This window comes from Littorina saxatilis, linkage group LG3, assembly GCF_037325665.1.
Source record: "Littorina saxatilis isolate snail1 linkage group LG3, US_GU_Lsax_2.0, whole genome shotgun sequence".
Taxonomy (NCBI): domain Eukaryota; kingdom Metazoa; phylum Mollusca; class Gastropoda; order Littorinimorpha; family Littorinidae; genus Littorina; species Littorina saxatilis.
In genome coordinates, this window is record NC_090247.1 from 74,123,554 (window position 1) to 74,147,959 (window position 24,406).

At 47.1% G+C, this 24,406-nt stretch overlaps 1 protein-coding gene across 2 annotated transcripts in view; it reads right to left on the reverse strand.

The window, feature by feature from the left end:
- The window catches only part of LOC138963233 (midasin-like), a 221,192-nt gene that overhangs the window by 178,582 nt on the left and 18,204 nt on the right, over nucleotides 1–24,406 (reverse strand). For both annotated transcript variants that reach the window (XM_070335290.1, XM_070335291.1), the window contains exons 7-17: nucleotides 17,920–18,024; nucleotides 17,220–17,405; nucleotides 16,568–16,643; nucleotides 15,096–15,361; nucleotides 14,530–14,708; nucleotides 13,135–13,226; nucleotides 12,481–12,597; nucleotides 11,865–12,011; nucleotides 11,134–11,296; nucleotides 10,313–10,619; nucleotides 2,202–2,334 (exon numbers count right to left, since the gene is read on the reverse strand). In XM_070335290.1, coding sequence (XP_070191391.1) covers nucleotides 2,202–2,334; nucleotides 10,313–10,619; nucleotides 11,134–11,296; nucleotides 11,865–12,011; nucleotides 12,481–12,597; nucleotides 13,135–13,226; nucleotides 14,530–14,708; nucleotides 15,096–15,361; nucleotides 16,568–16,643; nucleotides 17,220–17,405; nucleotides 17,920–18,024 — 1,771 coding nt within the window. The remainder of the gene's footprint in view (nucleotides 1–2,201; nucleotides 2,335–10,312; nucleotides 10,620–11,133; nucleotides 11,297–11,864; nucleotides 12,012–12,480; nucleotides 12,598–13,134; nucleotides 13,227–14,529; nucleotides 14,709–15,095; nucleotides 15,362–16,567; nucleotides 16,644–17,219; nucleotides 17,406–17,919; nucleotides 18,025–24,406) is intronic.

Here is a 24,406-nt window from a genome sequence, read left to right on the forward strand (position 1 = left end):
GCTCCCCACAGCCTCAATGGCTACCCGGGACAGATGCTCCCTACAGCCTCTATGGCTATCCGGGACAGATGCTCCCTACAGCCTCTATGGCTATCCGGGACAGATGCTCCCTACAGCCTCTATGGCTATCCGGGACAGATGCTCCCCACAGCCTCAATGGCTACCCGGGACAGATGCTCCCTACAGCCTCTATGGCTACCCGGGACAGATGCTCCCTAAAGCCTCTATGGCTATCCGGGACAGATGCTCCCTACAGCCTCTATGGCTATCCGGGACAGATGCTCCCTTCAGCCTCTATGGCTATCCGGGACAGATGCTCCCCACAGCCTCAATGGCTACCCGGGACAGATGCTCCCTACAGCCTCTATGGCTACCCGGGACAGATGCTCCCTACAGCCTCTATGGCTACCCGGGACAGATGCTCCCTACAGCCTCTATGGCTATCCGGGACAGATGCTCCCTACAGCCTCAATGGCTACCCGGGACAGATGCTCCCTACAGCCTCAATGGCTACCCGGGACAGATGCTCCCTACAGCCTCTATGGCTACCCGGGACAGATACTCCCTACAGCCTCTATGGTTATCCGGGACCGATGCTTTGGTTTGTTTCCTTTCTTTCATACGCACCAAAACCCCAAAAGTACAGTCGTGCTGGGATACCACTGGCAAACACTTCCAGAATAGACGCTCAAGTGTGGGAGGCCCAGGCTGACACTGACCTTGCTGTCATTCGAGCAGAGACGTTGTTCACAAATTTCCTGATCGAACACATCTCTTATCAGCCAATTATGCCGGCCCATTTCTTTCACAAAATGTTTTCGGGGAACAGCGTGGCCAATGCTTATATGGCTGTAGCATGACAAAGTCCAGCGTCATCATAAAAGCCTGCAGCCGGGAGATCATCGCTGAGCTAGCACAGGAAATGAAGGATCGTCCTTTCATTGATGGAACAGACAGGAGCCTACCTCCTTTCGCCACAATCACGTCGGCGACATGCACGGAGAAGCCGCGACTTCCGGTGACGGCAGACGTTACCTTTCGCAAGCATTGCCTGAGGATATTCAGCAAGAGTATGAAGCGGACGACGAGGTCGGACCACCAGTCTCTGATCAGTTGGCACGCCTGATAAAAACTATTCTCGAAGTAATGACTGACTAAAAAATGAAAGAAAAACTGGAAAAATACCCAAAAAATCAGAACTGTAACTTTGTCGTGCCAAAAGTAAACCATGAAATATGGGCTATGGTGGAGCATCAGGCCAGGTCGGCAGATCTGCGTATACAGCGTACACAGAAGTATTTGATCAAATCAACTTTGGCAGTCATCAAGGTCTGTGAAATGAACATGAAGTCTTCAGCGGAGGCAAAGGACAGTTTATGGCTGTGAACTGATGCTATTGCTTTCAACATGAAACTGTGCCAGCATCTGTCAATGGAACGGAGAAAAAAAATCTTAAACGCACCAAATGTGAATTGCCAATACAGGCAGTCTCGCTACTGAGAGTACAGATGTTTTACAGGAATACTGCGATTTTCAAGTCTAGCGGTTGGAATTTTGTTTGAAATTCTATCAGGACTTCAAACTGTTGGTATTCCTTTCCTATGCCATATAAAATTATCTCACAGCCGACCAAATTGGACGCACGACAGGGGAAGTCGGTAAAGAACAAACGAATAACCTCGCCAGGGGCGAGGCAGAAGACGGTGAAAGCTTGTTTCAAGTGGTTGTGGCAACCACTAGCACTAGCAGTGGCAGACATGATAACCTGGATACTCTTGACGGGGCCATAGTTGCAGAGAATCTGGCAAATATTGTGGCAAATCAGTTCACGGTACACGTCGGATCGAAAGTAACAAGACAAACTGGACAAACATTTGGTACCAGAAAACTGCCAGCAATTAAAAGCTCCCCAGTTGAATGAGGAACAAAATAAGAATGAAGATCTCCCACATAGACGACTGCCCCTGTGGACCAGGCGCACAGACCCCAGAAAATGTCCTCCAGACATGCACAACCTTTGCTGACATAAAAAACGAGTTCTAGCCAGAGATGGTGGACCTGAAGAACACACTGTAGGGTCCAGCGGAGTCCCTGCGGCAGACCGCAGACCTTATCACATCAACAACCTTTCAGCATGGGGATGGGAACGCAGTAGAACAAGAAGATATTACATAATTAAGAATGTTTTATGCCTTCCTCACCTGGCTGTGTGACCTGACGGGTCGGAGTCCTCCCAAGAAATCTGCGCTCTCCGTGTGCAGATGGCAGTTGACAGAGTGCAGTTGCTTCCCCTTCATGGCTGCGTACAGCTGACACACTGTCGTCTTTCCACACCTGTTAAAAGACATGTTTATCACTTGTTTTATAACAACCATGTGCAGTACATAGGAATATTGCCTGGCTTGAATACATTCAATCACAACAAAATATTATGTGCTCACCGAATGGCTTTATACACAAGCTCATAAACCTGAACTATCAGCCTCATCAGTGCTGTCAAGGGACAAATATCTAAACCTTTCGCTGCCTGTAAGGATGTCAGCCAACGTCCTGGGTAACTTGCTTTAACAGGCAACAAACTGTTTAATAAACAACAACAGAAAAAAAAAAAACTACTTCATGAAAGGTCATACATTCATCAAAAACAAATGAAACCTAGCGATATGTTTTGTCTTCTTACAGAGTCATGGAGTGCATGTATCTGTGTTTCGATACAGAGACGTTCGGAGAAACACGAACGTCAAGTTCAAGTAAAACGACCCCTGACACTCACATTTTGACCCGTACACAAGACGTTGTATCAATAAACGAAGCACAAATAAGAAACAATAATAAAAGCAAAGAAATAGCAACAAGATAAATTATGCAAACATCTAACAAAGCCGAGCAAGCAGAATGGAAAATTTCCTAGATAAATTTTCATTTAATTAATATACTTACCCGAATCACATTAGCATTGAGTCACCTGAGATGCTTATCACTGAAAAACGCTTACCCGGCTAAAAATTTTAAAGGGAAGCAACCCCATCACCAAAACGAAAGTGAAAGTAGCTTGGTAATGGGCCAGCACACTGGGAGTTACCTCCCATACGGGTGTGTGCCACGTCACTTCCTCTAGGAACACGTGCCTATTCTCATACGGCTTTAAAAATCTTAAAACCATACGCGGGGCAGGTGGGAGGGAATACAGTATGTGATTCGGGTAAGTATATTAATTAAATGAAAATTTGACGGGCGCTGTGGCGGGGTGGTAAGACGTCGGCCTCTTAATCGGAAGGTCGAGGGTTCGAATCCCGGTCGCGGCCGCCTGGTGGGTTAAGTGTGGAGATTTTTCCGATCTCCCAGGTCAACTTATGTGCAGACCTGCCAGTGGCTTATCCCCCTTCGTGTGTACACGCAAGCACAAGACCAAGTGCGCACGGAAAAGATCCTGTAATCCATGTCAGAGTTCGGTGGGTTATAGAAACACGAAAATATCCAGCATGCTTCCTCCGAAAGCGGCGTATGGCTGCCTTAATGGCGGGGTAAAAACGGTCATACACGTAAAATTCCACTCGTGCAAAAAACACGAGTGTACGTGGGAGTTTCAGCCCACGAACGCAGAAGAAGAAGAAGAAGAAAAATGAAAATTTATCTAGGAAATTTTCCATTAAATAACATATTCTTACTCCGAATCACATTAGCAGATAACATCAACAAGGCGGTGGGCTAGAAATGAATCAAAACTCACCATCAAGTTCTGGACAGGAACTGACCTGCTGCTATGAGAGCTGGACGGCCTCTGGAGCCATCCTGTCGAAGAGCCGAGACGTCCCGAAGATAAAAGTTTATGAAAACATCTTCAGAACGCCAAAACGCAATTGTCAGCACCTCCTCTAGACATCTGGAGCGCAGTACTGCCAGAGAGGATGCCCACGCCCTCATTTCATGGGCTCGGGCCGAGTCAAGTGGCAAGGAGGGCATGACCCCCCCCCCCCTCTTTGTGGGACTCCACTCATAAGCTTGCTTAATGAGCGAGGACACCCACCGGGCCAACGATACCTTCGACAAATCTTACTCGCGCCTAGAAAAGGGCGAGATAAACAGCAACTTCTGAGAACTAGACCGAAACGGCTGAGTCCGGGCTAAGTACAGACGAAGAGCCCTCACAGGGCAATTGACCGAATCAAGGTCATCCGGGGCCAACGCGCTGATCAGAGCCTTGACTCTAACCAGCGGAGAGGCCTGCCCCGGAGACTGATTCTTGGCCAGGAAATCGGGCCGGAAACGCAAAGATGCGGAACCGTCCGACTAAAAGGAGATATCTCCAGGCTGACCCGACAGGGCGTGGACCTCGCTACCCCGTCGGGCCGTTGCCAACAAAAGAAGAACCAGCGCTTTGCGAGTGACATTGAACAGAATGGCCTCGCTCAAAGGCTCAAAATCCGCAGAACGTAGGAATTCCAGGATTAAAAACAAGTCCCACTTGGGAGCGGGCAAACGAGCTTTCGCTTCCTTAAGAGCAGCCCTTTTAATGACTGCAGCTATAACGCCCCCGACTCGAACAGACCGACCGATCTGCTTAAGAGTCGCCGAGATAGCGAAGCGCCGGACCCTCAACGAGGAGCCTGAGGCGCCCTGCGAAGACATGAAAGAGAGGCGGTTGGCGACCTGAATAGAGCGCGGAGCCACCGAACTCACCCCTGTAGCTGAACACCAGGCAGTCCATGCCTTCCAGTGGGAAGCATAAACTGACGAGGTGGACGCTCTATGCGAGCGAGACACCAAGTCCAGACGGATGGAAGCCATCAGGAGAGGCAAAGTGGAGCAAATCTGAGCTTGGAGCTTGTGCACCCTTCTCTGAGAAGGCTGGACAGTCCACGCGACCGTGTCGAAAGACATCCCCAGATAAGTGAATGTCTGTGACGGGGTCAGCTCCGACTTTCCCTGGTTGATCGAGAACCCCAACAAGTTGGATTCTCGAAGAACCATCAGGGTATCTTGCAAACAGCCGCTCTGGGACTGGTTCATGATGAATCAGTCGTCCAGATAAGCCCGCAGGCGGATACCCTAGGACCTCACCAGTGCACAGACCTGTCTCACCACCATGGTGAAAATCCATGGTGCGAGGGACAGCCCGAAAGGGAGTGCGCGAAACTGGTAGATCTGATCTCACCACCGGAAACAAAGCCATTTCCGGTCGGCCGGATGCATAAGAATGAAAGTATGCGTCCGTGAGATCGATCGAGGTCACCCAGTCTCCTGGGCGGAGAGAGTCTCGGACCGAGGCTGGCGTCTCCATCTTGTCTTTTATCTCACTCAAGAAAGTGTTGAGGAGAGATAAATCCAACACGGGACGCCGTCCTCCTGACGCTTTGGGAACGGCGAAAAGACGCCCTAAAATCCCAGGGAGCTATGGACCCGAACTCTCTCCACCGCGCCCTTCTGCTCCAGGGAGGCAATTTCCGACTGCAAGACGGAACATGCTTCCTGCGAGAAGATGGGCTTGAACCGCGGTGGCACTCGGGTAAGAGGCGCCTTTTCCTCCCGCCAGAGCAGGCGGAAGCCCGATCTCACCACTCCCACAATCCATTGGCTGTCTACTACCGACATCCAACGAGAAAGCGCACGGGAGGGGCCTCCCGCCATCACCAAGGTGGAAGGCGGGAGGGGGGTGAGATCGGGAGCGCTTCATTAGGGGTGTGGCTTACTCCCAGAGCCGCCACACCCCCTCCCCGAAGCCGTCCTCTTCTTCCTGCCACGAGCGACCGGCAGAGCCTGCCGCTTCTGAGCTGGCTTGAGGTTCGACAATGTCTGAGCCTGCTTTTGCTTAGAAGGCTTAGACTGTTTCACCCCCTGCAGAGTGAAGTCGAGGAACTGACTGTCCTTGTTCGACTGAATCTCCTTCTGTCTGGCATCCATTGCCAGAGAACAGAAGCGAGATTCCTCTGAGACCGGGGAGACTCTCAAGGTCTCCCTAGTAGCCAGCTCCGTGAACTGGGACTGCGAGAGGAAGAGATCCCTCCTACAGAGGACCGCTTGGGTGTACTGTAGAGAGGAAAGACGCAATTGTTCCTCATTGACCTTGGCCAAGGAGGTAAAAAGCGCAGAGACATCGTCCGCATTTTGTTCTTCACTGAGAGTGAAAGGAACCAGCGAATCGATCAATGCCCGATACAGAGTCCGAACAAGAGTCTCCGCAACGGAGGACAGTTCGATCTGCCGACGTCCAACCTCCTCAGCAGAGAGGAGGGAAGCCTCAGAAACCGGCAGAACCAGATCAAGCTTGATCGGTTTAGCCAGAAGAGGCAGCAATTCCCGGGGAACCGGAAGGGTAGCCCTAGGGAGTGCAAAAGACGCCAGCCAGCTCTGGCTCTGAGTGGGCAAGCTAAGCTTCCTATTGCCCGTAGGCACAAAGGAAGAGGCTTGAGAAGCCGACGCCACCCACTGCTGAGCTGATTCCGGAACTGGACCAAAAGGAAGCAGTAACGGAACAGGCACTGGCTGAATACCACTCCCCGCATGTGCTGGACGAACCAGCGAATGCGAAAGTTGGTAAGCCACTGACGGAGACTCGGCGAACCGGAAGGAAGAAACATCTTCCTGTGCCGGCCGGAAGTCCGCCATGGCCGAAGGATCGAACGGAGCGGAAGAGTCCGCAGCCACCACCCCTTCGGGGAAAAAACGAGACGCTACTTCCGCCGCGATGTCAAGAACAGACTTGAGCTTCGACGGAAACACGCCCCGAGACTCCTCGTTGACCACTGATGGAGCATCAGAATAGTCACACATGGAACCATGACCAAAACCACCAGCTCCGGAAGCAGAAGCATGCCCTGGCAAACCGGAAACCGGAATGCCTGTGCACGAACATTATCCTGCAACCCAGAACCTTGTGAAGGTAAGGGTAGGCAGGACGACCATCCGTAAAAACCGGAGCTGGATGAGCTGACGTCACTCCCCCATCCGAGTGGAGTGATGCCTGCTCAAGCCTAGGCACTAAATGGCCGGAAGGCGTACGCTGGAATCCACCCTCTTATATCCGGAAGGAAGCACCAGAAGAGGAAGCAGCGTGTCCGGCCGAAACCGGAAGTGTAGTCGACGAAACCGCGCAATGCGGAATTGAAGGCTGCACTGGTTGACTTCGTGATCCGGAAGGACCGGAAGTCAGTGAAAACTCCATACTGCCGCAGCCGCCGTAGCGTGCCTGCGTGGACGGATCATCACCTCCGGCGAGTGCCGGTAGTGCAGCCGACAGAACCGCGCAATGCGGAAGCGAAGGCTGCACTGAAACCAAAAACACCAGTTCCGGAAGCAGAAGCATGCCCTGGCAAACCGGAAACCGGAAATGCCTGTGCACGAACATCATCCTGCAGCCCAGAACCTTGTGAAGGTAAAGGGTAGGCAGGACGACTATCCGGAAAAACCGGAGCTGGATGAGCTGACGTCACTCCCCCATCAGAGTGGAGTGATGCCTGCTCAAGCCTAGGCACTAACAGGCCAGAAGGCGTACGCTGGAATCCACCCACTGGTATCCGGAAGGAAGCACCAGAAGAGGAAGCAGCGTGTCCGGCCGAAACCGGAAGTGTAGCCGTCGGAAACCGCGCAATGCGGAAGTGAAGGCTGCACTGGTTGACTTCGTGATCCGGAAGGACCGGAAGTCAGTGAATACTCCATCCTGCCGCAGCCGCCGTAGCGTGCCTGCGTGGACGGATCATCACTTCCGGCGAGAGCCGGTAGTGTAGCCGACGGAACCGCGCAATGCGGAAACGAAGGCTGCACTGGTTGACTTCGCGATCCGGAAGGACCGGAAGTCAGTGAATACTCCATCCTGCCGCGACCGCCGTAGCGTGCCGGAGCGGACGGATCATCACTTCCGGCAAGTGCCGGAAATGCGGCAGCCGAAACCGACTGCCGCCGCTGTTCGATCAAATCCGGGGCCTCGTAGGTTATCGCCGGAAATGAAAGATCAACATGGTATCGGTCGTGACCCGAAGCGAAAGAGCTGTCTCCCAAGAGAGAACGTCCAGGCGCCTCACGAGGGCTATCGGACCAGCTCTGCTTACCAGCCGCAGCTGAAGAGGGAGGACGCTGCTCCAAACCGGAAATGGAAGGCAAAGACACGGAAGCCAACGCCCGGACGTCACTGCCAGATGCCGGAAACGCCAAACAACTGGCGACGGAACGCTGGAACTCTGCCTGCACCAAGCTGCGGATTTCCGGAACCAGTGTCTAAAACAGAAAGGAACCAACGCACCCTGCACAGGTGCTAACAACGAGGACGAAGTCTCCGTAGTAGAGAACCGGAGCAGACGTAACAGTAGCGCTAGGCGCCACAAAAGATAGCAGAAGTAGTAACAGCGCAAGGCGCCGAAATAGGTACAGACAACAAAGTGCTACGTTCTTGGTCTGTACAAGTAAAACTGCTTAAGAAGAAGCCTAAGGCTTAAATTTCCCCTTGGGGTCCGACTTGCCACAGCGCTTGTCTGAATCAGACATGCTGTCAAATCCATGTAAACAACACGAAAACATTTTACTGAACGTAAGTCTAAACGACTGAAAACTCAGTAAAAACATACACTTTCGCGTCAACAAATTACGATAGCTACACTTGCCTAACAAAAACAGAGGCACGTAGAGCTACAAACAAAGTCACACGAGCTAGTAAACTAACTCACACAACAAAATGGCGAAACACGCAAGTAACTGACACACAAGTCAACAACACGTGGCAACGCGAAAAAATTTACTGACACGTAAGTCTAAACGACTGAAAACACAGTAAACACACACTCTTTCGCGTCGACAAAATACGATAGCTAAACTTGCCCCACAAAAACAGAGGCAAGTAGAGCTACAAACAAAGTCACACGAGCCAGAAAACTAACTCACACAACAAAATGGCGAAACACGCAAGTCACTGACACGCCGGTCAACAACACGTGGCAACGCGAAAAAATTTACTGAAACGTAAGTCTAAACGACTGAAAACACAGTAAACACACACACTTTCGCGTCAACAAAATACTATAGCTACACTTGCCCAACACAGAAAGGGGCACGCAGAGCTACGAGCAAAGTCATACGAGCTAGCTAACTAACTCACACAACAAAATGGCGAAACACGCAAGTCACTGACACACAAGTCCGCAAAAAACGGACAACGTACAGTAACGAAAACAGCGCAAACAACCAACAACAAACGGGAACGAGCTCACCAAACTGAAGGCAAGGCGAGCAGAAAAGCTGGGTAACGTGGCCGGCGGGTGTCACTCAAACACACAAGGTCAGCCACAGAGCGTCAAAAAGTGAACCGTCCTCTCCGAGGTGAAAAAGACGTATGAGAATAGGCACGTGTTCCTAGAGGAAGTGACGTGGCACACACCCGTATGGGAGGTAACTCCCAGTGTGCTGGCCCATTACCAAGCTACTTTCACTTTCGTTTTGGTGATGGGGTTGCTTCCCTTTAAAATTTTTAGCCGGGTAAGCGTTTTTCAGTGATAAGCATCTCAGGTGACTCAATGCTAATGTGATTCGGAGTAAGAATATGTTATTTAATGACAGGTCTAATGAAAAACATAGAGGTACCGAGTCGGAAACAAGATCGCGATTCTTTCCTTCGCTGCACAACGCAAATCTTCTGTGACCTTGGACCAAACGTAGCTTCCACATTCGATCACTCAGCTTAATAATTACAACAGAAAGCCAAGGGGGTGGAATACCGAGATGAACCTACAGAACTGTGCATCCTCAAACCTGACATATTCATCCCAACATTTAATGAACTCAAAAACACAGAAAGTTGCTTTCACACGCCAGCTCATTCTGATAATCCTCGCTCCACGGCTATCGTTGATTGCCAGTGGTTATCAAACCGGGACTCGTGTGGTTATCAGCACGGAACCCGTGTTTCAAAGCATGGCTCCCTGGGTTGATTGTGCACTTATTTTCTCACTACCAAAATGATGACAAAAACGATGTTTGGTGGTTTGTTGACAGGCCAGCTTTTTTGTAGGTCCTCGGGGGGCATATTGACTTTTTTTTCTCATATTTATTGACCAAGGCCTGAAACAAAAGACGTTATGCTCCCCCTCGGACCGACAAAAAAGCTGGTCTGTCAACAACCCATCAAACATCTTATAATGTGTGTGTGTGTGTGAGGTGTATTCATTCACACACCAAGGTCACACTGCAAGGTCACACTGCAAGTTGTCAATTCAGGTCAATACAGGTAATGCTTTGTATACAAATATTTCCTGGCAGCAAACAGGTTAAACCAATGTTTCAAAGTCAAATCTTAACAGGTGACAAGCAAGGTAAGAGAGAAACGTACCCCGTGTCTCCAATGAGAAGGATGGGTTCACCAAACTGGACAGCCTGGCCAATCAGGACAGCCAAGCGTCGCATACCATGCGTCCACACCACGTGTTCAAATCCGGTCACACCTGATGAAGACGATGACGATGACGACTGGCCAGTGACAGCCTGCAGCAAGGCGAGAACAGTGGGGGAGGTGTGGGGGGAAAGGTTGTACAGCCGCTCTGGGTTGACTTTGCACTGTTTGAAGTGCTTCTCTATCACTTCTTGGATCACTGCCGTCTCTTCTGCTTTCCGCACGCGCCCTGCTAGCAGCATGTATCCTGCGATATGAATGAAATATTGGTCAGTCTCAGAGGCAGGTGAACGTTAATGAAAAGTTTTGATAATAATAATAATACAAAGAAATTCTAAGCGCCTCACAAAATCATACACAAAGAAACCATTCTACACACAATGCCAAATCAAATAGTTATTCACATCGAAGTAAACTAATACAATGAAATATTGCTGTCTCTGTTAGTGATGAGAGAAAGCTGTTGACGGTAACAGATGACAGATCATTACAGCCAGATTCACATGCAACGCATAAGAAGTACAAGGAGAAGGAGGAGAATGAGGTCAGGGATTAACACACTGTAAAACAAGTCACCAAAGAATGCAAGTTTGCAACAGCCTATGATTACAGCAAAACTCAAAAAGTAAGCTTTCCACAGTTTACTTCCTCACGTATACATCAATTTATCCAACTGAAAGCCCGCAACATCAATACTCGTTGTTCTAAACTACATGAACCAAACACCAAAAACAAAACTGTGGGTTTTTTTTTCTACTCACCGTGATCCGCCATGTGCTGGTCAAAGTTGTAGAACTTTGATGACTTGCCAGCGTCTTGGTCACCGGCGAAAGGACTCTTGTATCGGTCAGCCCAACGGAACAGGTCTCTGAGGGTCATCCAACTCTGCTTCCCTGCAAACAGCCCCGTCTGCTGTCTTCTCACCTGCAAAAATAAAAATAAATCATGACTTTCACAGTTCTGAAATTGCTAACAATAAACACACATTCTGTTTGCTGTCCGTAGAGAGGCTGTCCGTAGAGAGGCTGTCCGTAGAGAGGCTGTCCGTAGAGAGGCTGTCCGTAGAGAGGCTGTCCGTAGAGAGGCTGTCCGTAGAGAGGCTGTCCGTAGAGAGGCTGTCCGTAGAGAGGCTGTCCGTAGTGAGGCTGTCCGTAGAGAGGCTGTCCGTAGAGAGGCTGTCCGTTGAGAGGCTGTCCGTAGAGAGGTTGACTACAAAAAGGTAAATTAACAGGAGCTACTTATGCCAATGGAGGGAACAGGGTTCACAAAGGTGACATTCTAACAGCCACAAGCTGGCAGCTTTGCTCCATAAGTCCAGGGAAAAGGAACTCAACACTTTCCTCACTGAAATCAGCAGAGCAAGTTACAATCTCAACTAGCAGAACATTCTTCAGTGTACGTGTACTTAAGAAACCCAAACGACAATCAAAATACTACATCTTTCCAGTGACAAAACTTTGAAGCTTCACAAGCAACACAGGCTTCTTCTCACCTGCAGATCTGACATGACAACAACTAGGCGTTTGGCGTAGGAGGGTGGAATGCCGCATCGCTGATGAAGGATGGTCTCCAGCTCACACTTGGGAATCTCATCAAAGTGAAGCTCAACAAACCGATTTCGAAAAGCCCTTGACAGCATCTGGAAAATATGAACAAAAGCGATTTATGGACGTTTTTGACTTTGTGGAGCACTGGTGAAAGTGAAAATGACAGAAGCCTTGATTCTGAAATTTACTGATGGAGGTAACTTTTTACATGTGCCTGCTACGAGGGATTCGAAATTAACCTTGTGAATCAATGCTGACTGAAACAATACAGCTTCAAAGTAATACACCACTTGAGAGTTTTAGCTCTTCGCGCCTGTGCAGTACGCAATCGACAATTATCCAGTAATTTGGGACGAGCCAGCCACCGTTTTTGCAATTAACAATGACACAGTGGAGCCATACTATTGCTTCCTATCACGAGTAAGCGTCTACTTCTACTCACTCGAAAATGTTCATCTTGCTACTCGCTCTTTGTGCTGTATATTGCTAAACTATCAAAGGGTGTAATGTAAAAGTGAGCAACAGAGTTAAAACATTTCATTGTATGTAAAGACAACATACCTTTCGCCCGCCATAGTGTCCCGGGGGATTCTGGGTAGCGAACAGCATGAACTTGGGGTGGGCCTTCACCATCTCCTGGGTCTCGGGGATGAACAGCTCATGGTTGTCGTCAAGCAGCTGCAACAACATGGGTAGACGTCATGAATTCATTCCAATACATTTCATGCAAGTTTTGATCAGGTAACATGGGTAGACGTCATGAATTCATTCCTATACATTTCATGCAAGTTTTGATCAGGTAACAAGGGTAGACATCATGAATTCATTCCAATACATTTCATGCAAACTTTTCTTCTTCTGTGTTCATGGGCATGAAACTCCCATGTACACTTGTTTGTATTATGATTGTGTAAGTGTAAAGCGCTCTGGGCTCGTCACCACGAGGTTTACGTGCTATATAAGTAATCGTTATTAGTATTATTATTACATTTGTGGTTTTTTTGTTTGCACAAGAGGGGTTTTACGTGTATGACCGTTTTTATACTGCCATTCAGGCAGTCATATGCCGATTTCAGGGGGAAAATGCAATCTTTTGAACAGGTTGTGATACAATGCTGGTTGTGATGTACAAATATAGATGAGGCAAATCTTACTTGTAGAATACGAGTCACAAAACTTCTTTTCATTTGGAAAAAAATAAAACCCAGTACTTACTCTGTTGAGAGCCTCAAGGACATCAGTGGGGGCCAGGTTCAGCTCATCCAGAATGATCCAGTACCCCTTCCTCATTGCTTCCACCAGCACACCTGCAAACACCACAATCATACTCCTAAACACACCGTTCACGTGACGTTCACTGGACGCTATCTTACATACATGGGTGGGACTGCAAAATGTCATGAATCCTTAAGAATTTTAAGGGGGGGTCTGGGGACCCCCAGATGCTGAAGGATTTGTATAATTAACAACCAAAAACAACGTCACCACAGACATTACGAATCCGGATTTCCGGCATATACCGGAAGAATTCCACCCATGTACATATTTCTTTTGTGCTCATGGAATGGCTAGGACAACTTTCAGATATGATGATCTCAAATCTTAAAACACCTGTTCTATTATTGTTAGCAGTGATCACAGCAATAAAGGAAACAGTTTTTGGTGACTAATCGACGGGCGCAGTGGCGTGGTGGTAAGACGTCGGCCTCCTAATCGGGAGGTCGTGAGTTCGAATCCCGGTCGCTGCCGCCTGGTGGGTTAAGAGTGGACATTTTTCCGATCTCCCAGGTCAACTTATGTGCAGACCTGCTAGTGACTTAACCCCCTTCGTGAGTACACGCAAGCACAAGACCAAGTGCGCACGGAAAAGATCCTGTAATCCATGTCAGAGTTCGGTGGGTTATGGAAACACGAAAATACTCAGCATGCCTACTCAACGAAAGCGGAGTGAAGCTGACTATGCTCTCAGAGCATAGTGTGGGGAACCCAAATGGGCAAACGAGCTCACACGTAACCAGAAAATTCTGGAACGCTGAAGAAGAAGAAGAAGAAGGTGACTAATCAGTGAGCAACTCTATAGCAATAACCGCATATATTCCATTTTGACTTGACAAAACAGTGCTTCATTTCTCACAGCAGGCACACTTAAAAGTGACCACCCTTGCACACTACAGTGGAACACACTACAGTGGAACACACTACAGTGGAACACACTACAGTGGAACACACTACAGTGGAACACATCATTTAAAGTGACCACCCTTGCACACTACAGTGGAACACATCATTTAAAGTGACCACCCTTGCACACTACAGTGGAACACATCATTTAAAGTGACCACCCTTACACACTACAGTGGAACACATCATTTAAAGTGACCACCCTTGCACACTACAGTGGAACACATCATTTAAAACCTCCAATAATCTAATCAAATCACATCTTAATGAAGAGGGAGTCCTAAAATGGGGGTAAATTTACAGAGATGATGAACAAAAAGTCTGAGAAAACAAGGCCTTAAAGGGAGGGAATCTTAAATTGGGGAGGGGGTGTCTTAAAAGGGGGTTCCACTAACACTCCAAGGTGCAATTGTTGAAGCAATCCTTTACCTTCCTTGAAGACCAGTTTGCCTGACTCATCAGCAGCATAGCATCCAACGTATTCCTGGAGGTCGGTGTGCTCGTGGTTGTTGACACGCACACAGTGGTTGCCAGAGCTGCGGGCTAGCCACGTGATAAGACTCGTCTTGCCAACTGACGTTTCACCTTGAAGAAGCACCGGGTGGGACCTGAACGCAGAACCAAAAGATTACTTTCATTCTGTAACTATGGACATGCTTCATAATTTTTTTAAGCGCCACCTCTGACAACTATCACGAAGTAAGGACACCATAAAAACGAGAGCGCCCATGTGCAGTTGTCCAGGGCAATTCACTCCAGGTATATATTATTCTCTTTGTGATAAATACTCCACCGAATCATCTTTCCTTGCAACTGGACCTGCCAAATTTGGAAAGCTGCTTGATTTTTTGTTTTTACAAAACCATCCTAAGGTCTTAACTGTTTTCACAAGACACTGACATCCATGTTTACACACACACACACACACACCCAACATACAACAACAACGACACAGAGCAGCTTTGACATCCTCACAATCACACAAGCGTTCTCACCCAGCAGACACAACTCTTGCTAGATCCTTTAGGTTCTCTTTGACAGACGGCGTGATGATGTAGTGGTCTGGCACCGATGGTTCCAGAGTTCCCTGCGAGATCCAGTAACCGCCAAACTGCAGGTGGTTGCCGCCAGAGGGCTGGGGCAGGGGCTGTTTCAGGATGGATTCCTTCTTAGCCTTGCCCAGGATGTGCTCACAGATCAGTTTGGTAACGACAGGATGCGACGACCGATCCAGCTGTGTCAGGAAGCTCAGGCAGAATCCCTGGACAAGTGGATCAGTGTTAAAATTGGAGATACAGTGGAACCTGTCCATAACAACCAGCCAAGGGACCAACCAATAGTGGCTGGTATAGAACCTGTCCATAACAACCAGCCAAGGGACCAACCAATAGTGGCTGTTATAGAACCTGTCCATAACAACCAGCCAAGGGACCAACCAATAGTGGCTGGTATAGAACAACCAGCCAAGGGACCAACCAATAGTGGCTGTTATAGAACCTGTCCATAACAACCAGCCAAGGGACCGACCAATAGTGGCTGTTATAGAACCTGTCCATAACAACCAGCCAAGGGACCGACCAATAGTGGCTGTTATAGAACCTGTCCATAACAACCAGCCAAGGGACCGACCAATAGTGGCTGTTATAGAACCTGTCCATAACAACCAGCCAAGGGACCGACCAATAGTGGCTGTTATAGAGCCTGTCCATAACAACCAGCCAAGGGACCGACCAATAGTGGCTGTTATAGAGCCTGTCCATAACAACCAGCCAAGGGACCGACCAATAGTGGCTGTTATAGAACCTGTCCATAACAACCAGCCAAGGGACCGACCAATAGTGGCTGTTATAGAACCTGTCCATAACAACCAGCCAAGGGAACGACCAATAGTGGCTGTTATAGAACCTGTCCATAACAACCAGCCAAGGGACCGACCAATAGTGGCTGTTATAGAACCTGTCCATAACAACCAGCCAAGGGACAGACCAATAGTGGTTGTTATAGAACCTGTCCATAACCAGCCAAGGGACTGACCAATAGTGGCTGTTATAGAACCTGTCCATAACAACCAGCCAAGGGACCGACCAATAGTGGCTGTTATAGAACCTGTCCATAACAACCAGCCAAGGGACCGACCAATAGTGGCTGTTATAGAACCTGTCCATAACCAGCCAAGGGACCGACCAATAGTGGCTGGTATAGAACCTGTCCATAACAACCAGCCAAGGGACCGACCAATAGTGGCTGGTATAGACAGGTGGTCGCTCTGGACAGGTGAATTTTACAGAAGAAACCTCGTCTAGGATCTGTGTGAGTGGTCGTTGTGGGCAGGTGGTCACTTTTAAGAGGTGGGCACAGGGCAGGTTTGACTGTACATTTGTTTCAGATTCAAAACTGAATTAAATGGCAATTACAACACATGTTTTGTTTGTAACAGAAACAGAATCATTCAATTTCTACATCTTACCTCATACAGAGATCTTGCGACAGTTCCACAGTTGTGAACGTTGACAAACCGCAGAGCACGGCACAGTGTTCTCAGACTGAAACACATCAAATGGAGCATTATTCAGGCCAAACTTAAAACTTGCATTTGGGGGGAAACAGTAATGACGAAAAAGACAGCACATTATTCTGTTATTTTAGCAATGAATATTTCAAGATTCTAAACATTACATGCTAAATTCTAGCAAATCCTCTGCAAAGGAAACATCAATGGCTATGCTCGTTACTTTGTGTCAACTATGACCATCACGCAAAAAGCAAGAATAATGGAAAAACACAAGCCATACCAAACCCTACACACACACACACACACAACCACTCCTCCCCCCCCCCTCCCCCCTAAAAAAAAACCAAACAATTCCTTTTAACTGAGGTACTATAGGTACATAAAACCAGTAGGAGGAAGGGGAGCGGGGAGTTGTAACTGAGGTACTAAAGGTACACAAAACCAGTAGGAGGAGGGGGAGTTGTAACTGAGGTACTAAAGGTACACAAAACCAGTAGGAGGAGGGGGAGCGGGGAGTTGTAACTCAATAAAACAAAGACTCTTCTTCTTCCTGTTGGTAGCAAGAGTCCACAGCGACCATTATTGCCAGTTATTGTCTCCAGCTTACCTGTAGTGTGGCTTGTGACCAGTTCCATCCACAAGCTTTGAGGACGCCTGGCGACGGATCTCCATGTAAAAGTTGACGATCCCGTTGAGCTGCGCAGAGGTCAAGGACAAGGACCTCAGGTAATCCGCCACAAGCGTCCTTAGGTCCTCAGGTTCCACTAGCTCATCCACATAGAACTCTGTAAACCTGCAATAAGAAAATGCCTTTGTGTTTATCTTAACATCTGACAGTTACATGCTTATTTTGTGACAGATTGTATTCTTTGTTTTATCTTCAGCAGGAAGACAGGTGTCAAAAACCATATGAAAAGATGGGACATATTGAGATGTACCCTGAACATGACATGTTGTAGTAGCTAATTAATTGTGTGTGTGTGTGTAGGTGTAGGTGTGTGTGTAGGTGTGTGTGTGTGTGTGTGTGTCTAGGTGTGTGTGTAGGTGTGTGTGTGTGTGTGCGTCTAGGTGTGTGTGTGTGTGTAGGTGTGTGTGTGTAGGTGTGTGTGTGTGTGTGTGTGTGTGTGTGTAGGTGTGTGTATGTGTGTGTGTGTGTGTGTGTGTGTGTGTGTGTGTGTGTGTGTAGGTGTGTGTGTGTGTGCAAGCATGCGTGTGCATGGATATGTGCGTGTATGCATGCTCTGTGCACCTGTTTAACTCTCAGTACAGAAACACAAAAATGAAATACATCACAAAAAGTGTCTCACCTGTTCCTGACACCAGGTGTAAGATCCTTCTTGCCAACGTCGGTTGCAGGGTTCATGCAGGCAAACAGCCTGAAGTTAGGATGTCTGATCACAGGGTCCATGTTCCTGTAACACACAAAAACAATACACAACTCTCATACCAAAATCACTGTAAAGCAAAGAAAAACAAAAATAGACGATATTCAGAAATAACCGTGTGGTGTTTGTAGGGTTGTCAAGGGCATTCACTCTTTCACACCCACCCATACAAACCCGACGGATTTATTTCCCAACATTGTCTATTGCTTTAAGAAAGGAATACAGCCTCCAGCTTCAGGTTGACGGGAAGAATGTTCTGAGGCAATAGTAAGGTATGGTACAGTATGTGCAATGAAAATCAAACTATTGTCCTGCTAGCTTTGCAAGTCAGTCACAGGTTTAACCTGACTTTTTGTTAAAGACAGCAGATTTGATGTTCCCCACTGTATACATACACAAACCATAGACTTCATTTGTATGCTAGTTGAATGGGGTTCATACCAATAGACTCTTCAAGATACTGTAGTACACACACAAACCATAGACTTCATTTGTATGCTAGTTGAATGGGGTTCATACCAATAGACTCTTCAAGATACTGTAGTACACACACAAACCATAGACTTCATCTGTATGCTAGTTGAATGGGGTTCATACCAATAGACTCTTCAAGATACTGTAGTACACACACAAACCATAGACTTCATCTGTATGCTAGTTGAATGGGGTTCATACCAATAGACTCTTCAAGATACTGTAGTACACACACAAACCATAGACTTCATTTGTATGCTAGTTGAATGGGGTTCATACCAATAGACTCTTCAAGATACTGTAGTACACACACAAACCATAGACTTCATTTGTATGCTAGTTGAATGGGGTTCATACCAATAGACTCTTCAAGATACTGTAGTACACACACAAACCATAGACTTCATTTGTATGCTAGTTGAATGGGGTTCATACCAATAGACTCTTCAAGATACTGTAGTACACACACAAACCATAGACTTCATTTGTATGCTAGTTGAATGGGGTTCATACCAATAGACTCTTCAAGATACTGTAACACAAACCATAGACTTCATCTGTATGCTAGTTGAATGGGGTTCATACCAATAGACTCTTCAAGATACTGTAGTACACACACAAACCATAGACTTCATTTGTATGCTAGTTGAATGGGGTTCATACCAATAGACTCTTCAAGATACTGTAACACAAACCATAGACTTCATCTGTATGCTAGTTGAATGGGGTTCATACCAATAGACTCTTCAAGATACTGTAGTACACACACAAACCATAGACTTCATCTGTATGCTAGTTGAATGGGGTTCATACCAATAGACTCTTCAAGATACTGTAGTACACACACAAACCATAGACTTCATTTGTATGCTAGTTGAATGGGGTTCATACCAATAGACTCTTCAAGATACTGTAGTACACACACAAACCATAGACTTCATCTGTATGCTAGTTGAATGGGGTTCATACCAATAGACTCTTCAAGATACTGTAGTACACACACAAACCATAGACTTCATTTGTATGCTAGTTGAATGGGGTTCATACCAATAGACTCTTCAAGATACTGTAGTACACACACAAACCATAGACTTCATTTGTATGCTAGTTGAATGGGGTTCATACCAATAGACTCTTCAAGATACTGTAGTACACACACAAACCATAGACTTCATTTGTATGCTAGTTGAATGGGGTTCATACCAATAGACTCTTCAAGATACTGTAACACAAACCATAGACTTCATCTGTATGCTAGTTGAATGGGGTTCATACCAATAGACTCTTCAAGATACTGTAGTACACACACAAACCATAGACTTCATTTGTATGCTAGTTGAATGGGGTTCATACCAATAGACTCTTCAAGATACTGTAACACAAACCATAGACTTCATCTGTATGCTAGTTGAATGGGGTTCATACCAATAGACTCTTCAAGATACTGTAGTACACACACAAACCATAGACTTCATCTGTATGCTAGTTGAATGGGGTTCATACCAATAGACTCTTCAAGATACTGTAGTACACACACAAACCATAGACTTCATTTGTATGCTAGTTGAATGGGGTTCATACCAATAGACTCTTCAAGATACTGTAACACAAACCATAGACTTCATCTGTATGCTAGTTGAATGGGGTTCATACCAATAGACTCTTCAAGATACTGTAGTACACACACAAACCATAGACTTCATCTGTATGCTAGTTGAATGGGGTTCATACCAATAGACTCTTCAAGATACTGTAGTACACACACAAACCATAGACTTCATCTGTATGCTAGTTGAATGGGGTTCATACCAATAGACTCTTCAAGATACTGTAGTACACACACAAACCATAGACTTCATTTGCATGCTAGTTGAATGGGGTTCATACCAATAGACTCTTCAAGATACTGTAGTACACACACAAACCATAGACTTCATTTGTATGCTAGTTGAATGGGGTTCATACCAATAGACTCTTCAAGATACTGTAGTACACACACAAACCATAGACTTCATTTGTATGCTAGTTGAATGGGGTTCATACCAATAGACTCTTCAAGATACTGTAACACAAACCATAGACTTCATCTGTATGCTAGTTGAATGGGGTTCATACCAATAGACTCTTCAAGATACTGTAGTACACACACAAACCATAGACTTCATTTGTATGCTAGTTGAATGGGGTTCATACCAATAGACTCTTCAAGATACTGTAACACAAACCATAGACTTCATCTGTATGCTAGTTGAATGGGGTTCATACCAATAGACTCTTCAAGATACTGTAGTACACACACAAACCATAGACTTCATCTGTATGCTAGTTGAATGGGGTTCATACCAATAGACTCTTCAAGATACTGTAGTACACACACAAACCATAGACTTCATTTGTATGCTAGTTGAATGGGGTTCATACCAATAGACTCTTCAAGATACTGTAACACAAACCATAGACTTCATCTGTATGCTAGTTGAATGGGGTTCATACCAATAGACTCTTCAAGATACTGTAGTACACACACAAACCATAGACTTCATCTGTATGCTAGTTGAATGGGGTTCATACCAATAGACTCTTCAAGATACTGTAGTACACACACAAACCATAGACTTCATCTGTATGCTAGTTGAATGGGGTTCATACCAATAGACTCTTCAAGATACTGTAGTACACACACAAACCATAGACTTCATCTGTATGCTAGTTGAATGGGGTCCATACCAATAGACTCTTCAAGATACTGTAGTACACACACAAACCATAGACTTCATCTGTATGCTAGTTGAATGGGGTTCATACCAATAGACTCTTCAAGATACTGTAGTACACACACAAACCATAGACTTCATCTGTATGCTAGTTGAATGGGGTTCATACCAATAGACTCTTCAAGATACTGTAACACAAACCATAGACTTCATCTGTATGCTAGTTGAATGGGGTCCATACCAATAGACTCTTCAAGATACTGTAACACAAACCCTGGGACAGGCTGATCTTTCTTAACCCAGTGTGGGATTTTCAGTGGGGCGACCACCCCCAACCCAGCGCGTCCCCGGGTGGCGGATAGGGGAACGGTCTTCAGATATGGAGATCAGCCGCTTGCGGCCGCGGACCAAACTGGCTCCGGGTGGGATCCCGGCAAATCCTCCCCCCTGTGCTCTCAGGGTAGGACGTACGGGCCATGAGCTAAGGGTGAGGTAACCCCGACAGAAAACCCCGAATGCTGAAGACGGAGGACCCGGGCCGCACGGCGCATTCTAACAAACCACGGGTACACGCACTTACGCAAATGATGACACAATCAACCAGCACAGATGGAAATGGCGCTCGCCCATTGAGGACCCCCCAGGGTGGAGCAGCGTCGGGTCCCATGCCTCAAAGGGACCCAGCCCCAACTACTGGAGGTCCCTCCCGTCCGTCTTGTCACGCCAGGGGACGCGGGAGGAAAGTGACTGGCACCACCACAACCGGGAAGAAACCCAGTCAGCAGCGACCTTTTCAGGTCATGCACTGGAACGCAGAAAGTATCCTGAACAAGAAGACAGAGTTGGAGCATATCCTGCATGAGAAGAACATCAACATCTGCTGTATTCAGGAGACGCACCTGACACCCCAAAAGTCCTTCAAAGTGAGAGGCTACCAATGCCTTAGGTCCGACAGAACAGACCGAAGCAAAGGAGGAATCCTGACCCTCATCAGGAACAACATCAATGCCTGTTTGATAGAAACGCACATGGAGGACTCCGAATATCAGGTGATTCGAATCCAGACGAAGACATCAGAATTCCATCTTGTCAACTTCTACTGCCCCAATGATAGACACCTCGCCCTTGACACGATCCCCGCAAAGGCCTCCAACTTCATCGTGGTGGGTGACTTCAACAGTCATTCACAGAGTTGGGGATATGACCACCTGGATCGGAGAGGAGAAGAGGTGGAGAACTGGCAGGACGACAAAGGTCTCATCCTTTTGAACAGTCCCTTTGACTGCCCTACATTCTACTCCAGAAGATGGCACACTACATCAACTCCTGACCTAGCCTTCTGCACGGAAGACATGCACCAGCTAACCAGCAGAGATGTCGGAGAACAGCTAGGTGGAAGTGACCATCGGCCAGTCTTTTTGACCCTGGGCATGGAGTCCTGCACTGAAGCTTCCTTCCCACGGTGGAACTACAAAAGAGCGAACTGGTTCCTCTTTAGACATCGCACCAGCGAACTCACCAAAGACATCAGAGTCGAGGGTCGAGACATCAACATGGTGGCGAAGGACTTCAACATGAGCATCCTCAGAGCAGCGCGTGAGTCCATTCCCAGGGGTGCCAGGAGAGACTATAAGCCCTACTGGAGCAATGAATTGCAGGAACTGGATGATGATCTGGCAGACGCCAGAAGGGAAGCAGAAGTCAACCCGTCACAAAACAACAACATCCGCCTCCAGGAAGCCAAAGCCAAATTTCTCAAAAAGAAGCTACAGGCAAGACGGAGAAGCTGGCAAGAGAAAACAAGCTCTCTGAACCTTGAGAAGGATGGCAGAAAGCTCTGGAGGCTCACCAAGCAGTTGAATGATGAGAACACCAGCAGAGGAAAGATCACATTAGAAGAGAACGAGAAGGTGCTAACTGGAAAGCATGCTGCCAACCAATTTGCTGAAAGCTATGCAGCTGAGAGCAACCTCCATGTTAGCCCCGAGAAACAGAGAGAAGCAAGAAGAGAGAAAAGAGAGAGACCTGCCAGACAGTCGACAGTGGACGCCATGAGTCAACCACTCACACTCCACGAGCTGCACTCAGCTCTGAAAAAGTCAAAGGCGAAGAAGTCCCCTGGCCCAGACGGCATCACCAACGAGATGCTAACCCACCTTGGTAGTGCAGCAGAGAACAAGCTACTCGAGGTCTTCAACAGCAGCTGGCAAGAAGGATCGCTACCACAACTCTGGCGAGAAGCGATCATGATCCCCATCTTAAACAAGAAGGGCAAAGCCCATACGACTCACATGCTTGACCTAAACCTAGCAATGACATCATACACTAAGAACTGCTTTACACATTTTTCCTACCAAAATACATGTGACCTTGACCCAAGGTCAAGGTCATCCAAGGTCATGCAACACAAAGCTGTTAATTCAAGACATAGGAAGTACAATGGTGCTTATTGGCTCTTTCTACCATGAGATATGGTCACTTTTAGTGGTTCACTACCTTATTTTGGTCACATTTCATAAGGGTCAAAGAGACCTTGACCTTGATCATATGTGACCAAATGTGTCTCATGATGAAAGCATAACATGTGCCCCACATAATTTTTAAGTTTGAAACAGTTGTCTTCCATAGTTCAGGGTCAAGGTCACTTCAAAATATGTATACAATCCAACTTTGAAGAGCCCCTGTGACCTTGACCTTGAAGCAAGGTAAACCAAACTGGTATCAAAAGATGGGGCTTACTTTGCCCTATATATCATATATAGGTGAGGTATTCAATCTCAAAAACTTCAGAGAAAATGTGAAAAATGTGAAAAATAGCTGTTTTTTAGACAACATTTATGGCCCCTGCGACCTTGACCTTGAAGCAAGGTCAAGATGCTATGTATGTTTTTTGGGGCCTTGTCATCATACACCATCTTGCCAAATTTGGTACTAATAGACTGAATAGTGTCCAAGAAATATCCAACGTTAAAGTTTTCCGGACGGCCGGACGGACGTCCGGACGGACGGACGGACGGACGGACGGACGGACGGACGACTCGGGTGAGTACATAGACTCACTTTTGCTTCGCATGTGAGTCAAAAAAGGGAAGGATCCAAAGAAGGCCACCAGCTATCGCCCAATCAGCCTCACCAGCTGTGTTGTGAAGACCCTGGAGAGAATTGTGAACGAGCGCCTCAGGTGGTACCTGGAATCCAGGAACCTCCTCGCCCCTGAACAA